At 33.2% G+C, this 2,797-nt stretch overlaps 1 protein-coding gene across 1 annotated transcript; it reads right to left on the bottom strand.

Moving 5' to 3' along the window:
* Window positions 1-786: 786 nt before the first annotated feature.
* LOC147859174 (uncharacterized) lies at window positions 787-2,588 on the bottom strand. The gene is made up of 5 exons (XM_087326289.1): window positions 2,072-2,588; window positions 1,668-1,960; window positions 1,416-1,613; window positions 1,198-1,328; window positions 787-1,096 (listed from the first exon to the last, which is right to left on the bottom strand). Exons 1-5 carry the CDS (start codon window positions 2,586-2,588, stop codon window positions 787-789), a joined length of 1,449 nt encoding a protein of 482 aa, XP_087182415.1.
* Between the last annotated feature and the right edge of the window lie 209 nt (window positions 2,589-2,797).

Here is a 2,797-nt window from a genome sequence, read left to right as displayed (position 1 = left end):
ACAAAAATTTAGACATTTGAAATGTTTTTTGAAGAAGAATACCATAATAAATAGAAATTTTCTAATAATAAAGTTTTGTGGAGAATGTATAGATAATACACAAAAAACTAAAAGTTTTTTGGAATGAAATCCTAGAGCTTATGACCAACAATCGATCATATACAGTTCACACCAGCATTTAAGTTTATATCCACCATTTACAACAAAGTCAAAAATATAAGAAAAATGTGAAAAACCTTTACATAAACTAATGTTCCTCTTTTAGTTTCCAATGTTTACTTTCAGCTTGAATTACGGATTCCTAGAAGTATAAAATATGTAAAAGAAGTAATTAGTAATAAATAAATAAATAAATAAATAAATAACAAATTCGTAAAAGTATGCACTAAGAAATTACAATGTCTTCGAGGATCTCCAATTGCAACTTGCATTTCATGGACTTGTGAAAAAGTATCATGATTCTTGTACCATGTACATATAAAAAATATCAAATAAGTAAAAAACTAGTAATGAAAAATAAACTTAAAGAATGAATTAAAAGGTACGCACACCTTATCTCCCATGATTATCACCAACAAGATCATCTAGATTAAATTTAAGTTCTTCATAAGCCATGTGAAAGTTATATGTTATTTGAACATTCGATTCTCGCAAAACTTGCATCCATGATCAAATACACATTTCGGCCTTGAATGTGCATGAATGTAGTTTGATCCTATCATCAAAGGTCATTTTTGCTACTAAATTTGCCTCTTCAGTAGGTATTGATGATGTTGGTATAACAAGCTAATCACATGCCATCCTATACAATTGTGGCATTGTAGATTTATTATCATGCCACCATTGTAAAGGATCCTTGTTTGTGCTAGCTAAAGGAAGTCTTATGAACTGCTCAATTTTAGATCGTGAATCAGAAACAAGACTTTTATTGTGTACACCCATTAACCTCCAAATTTTAGAGTTATTATCAATAGGTTGTATTGTGGTTGAAGATGGCTCAACACCACTCGAGAATGAGTGGTAATGGGACTCAATCATGCCTTCAACCAGCTTAATATCTAACTCTCTTTCGATATGATCATTTGGAATAGGCAATCTATAATGGAATGAAAAATATTATTAAACTCAAATAAAATATTAGAAATCATGAAGACAATTGTAAAACTTAAAGGAAAGTATTATCTGGGATCAAGAAACATTGCAATGCGCGATGGAATAGACTTTAACGATTCTTGATAGTTAATTAAATATTGTAAGCAATTCTCAGACGCTTTTTGAAGCACCTCTTGTGTGAATCTAGATGATCCCAGCAAGGAAGAATATAAAAACTGATTACAATGATTAAGTAAACAATTATACGCTAGTGATGCTAGTAATAATGTAGGATATCTTGATCCTCCTAGAAAGGTAGAAACCTCTACATGTGTTTCTAACCATTCCTCCATAGCATGTATGTGACTCCAATCTTCTACGGTCAAGACATAACCATTGAAATCACTTGAAATTGTTAGATCTGAAATTATAAAATTCAATATATCTCTATCCTTGATAGCTTGCCTAAACATCTCCAAAGTAGAATTCCATTTTGTAACGACATCAAGCCTTGGAGGTTCCTTTTCACGATATTCAATCATCTTAGCATACTTCCTAAACACTTCCCTTCAAACCTTGCTAGATCTAATAGTTTGGAGCATTGTTCTCAACTTTTCCGTTGAGGGTGAGATAATCTCTAATGCTGACTTGATGCCCAATTGAAAAGTGTGCACCATACACCGTAACATGTGTGAGGGAGCTAAAATTTCCTTACCATGCTCATTTTGTAACAACATGCTCAATTCCTTTGCAACCATTTGTGCATCACTAGCTCCATAAAAAATTGTAGCTAATAATCGACTTGAAATATTAAAAGATCCAAGTCGACAAAAGAGGGCATGTGCACAACGTTTCCCTGATCTAGCACCTGGAAATACATGCACAAAATCCAATAACATGAACCTTGATCTTGTTGTCTCGTGACATGCCCAATGAAGTGTCACTGAGTAGAAGCCCTTTAGACTACTATTTGACCAACCATCAAAAGTAATAGAAAATCTTGATTGACTTTTTGATAACAAATCTATCACTTGATGGCGCAACACCACATACATTTCTAAGATGGAACGTTTAATTGTGCGCCTTGTCTTCATCTGATATCCAGGTACAAGGTCGTGTACGAACTCTTTAAATGCATATGATTCCACATGTGCATGGGGCAAAGTTCCCTTGACAATATACCTCGTGACGAAACAATCAATTTTCTTCTCTAAAACATGAGATGCTTTAGTAGACTCTATAGAAGATTGAATAATCTTCGAATTACCTGAATTTTGATTTGGTTCGTTTAATAGATGATGTTTTTCCGTTAAATGCTTAGCTATAGTACTTGTGGATGTTTTTGAAGACCAACAAACATGACAATGATGGCATCGTTGTCGAGGTGTGCCATTATCCATATAAGATATGATGTGAGCATCTGTCCATGATGAACGTTGCCTTTTTCTTGGCATGCTTGTTTGCCCATGGCTAACATTAATTGATGATGAGTCCATCGCTGCATGAGTTTGAGAAGATGATTCCATTTAATGTTGTCCCTATAAAACATAAAAAAAGAAAGCATAGTTATGTATATAATACACATATTTTGTCCATAAGATAGTAACTACCATGACTATGACTCATATATGCATGGTTGCATCCTCTTATTAATAGCAATAGTAAATAGCATTGTATGTACTGAGCAAATACAATGTAAACAAGT

The sequence above is a fragment of the Azolla caroliniana genome, unplaced genomic scaffold, assembly GCF_043228905.1.
Source record: "Azolla caroliniana isolate FFs.n. ecotype wild unplaced genomic scaffold, voAzoCaro1.0.p SCAF_10, whole genome shotgun sequence".
NCBI classification, from domain to species: domain Eukaryota; kingdom Viridiplantae; phylum Streptophyta; class Polypodiopsida; order Salviniales; family Salviniaceae; genus Azolla; species Azolla caroliniana.
This window is presented reverse-complemented; position numbering and strand designations above follow the sequence as displayed.

What these genes read in the sequence shown, in the direction of transcription:
- LOC147859174 (XM_087326289.1), bottom strand. Translation starts at nt 2,588, where the DNA reads ATGGACTCATCATCAATTAATGTTAGCCATGGGCAAACAAGCATGCCA. An exon ending in AAACTATTAGATCTAGCAAG is followed by an intron (nt 1,614 to 1,667) that starts GTTTGAAGGGAA and finishes TATCGTGAAAAG; the next exon opens with GAACCTCCAAGGCTTGATGT. An exon ending in ATTCCATCGCGCATTGCAAT is followed by an intron (nt 1,097 to 1,197) that starts GTTTCTTGATCC and finishes ATTCCATTATAG; the next exon opens with ATTGCCTATTCCAAATGATC.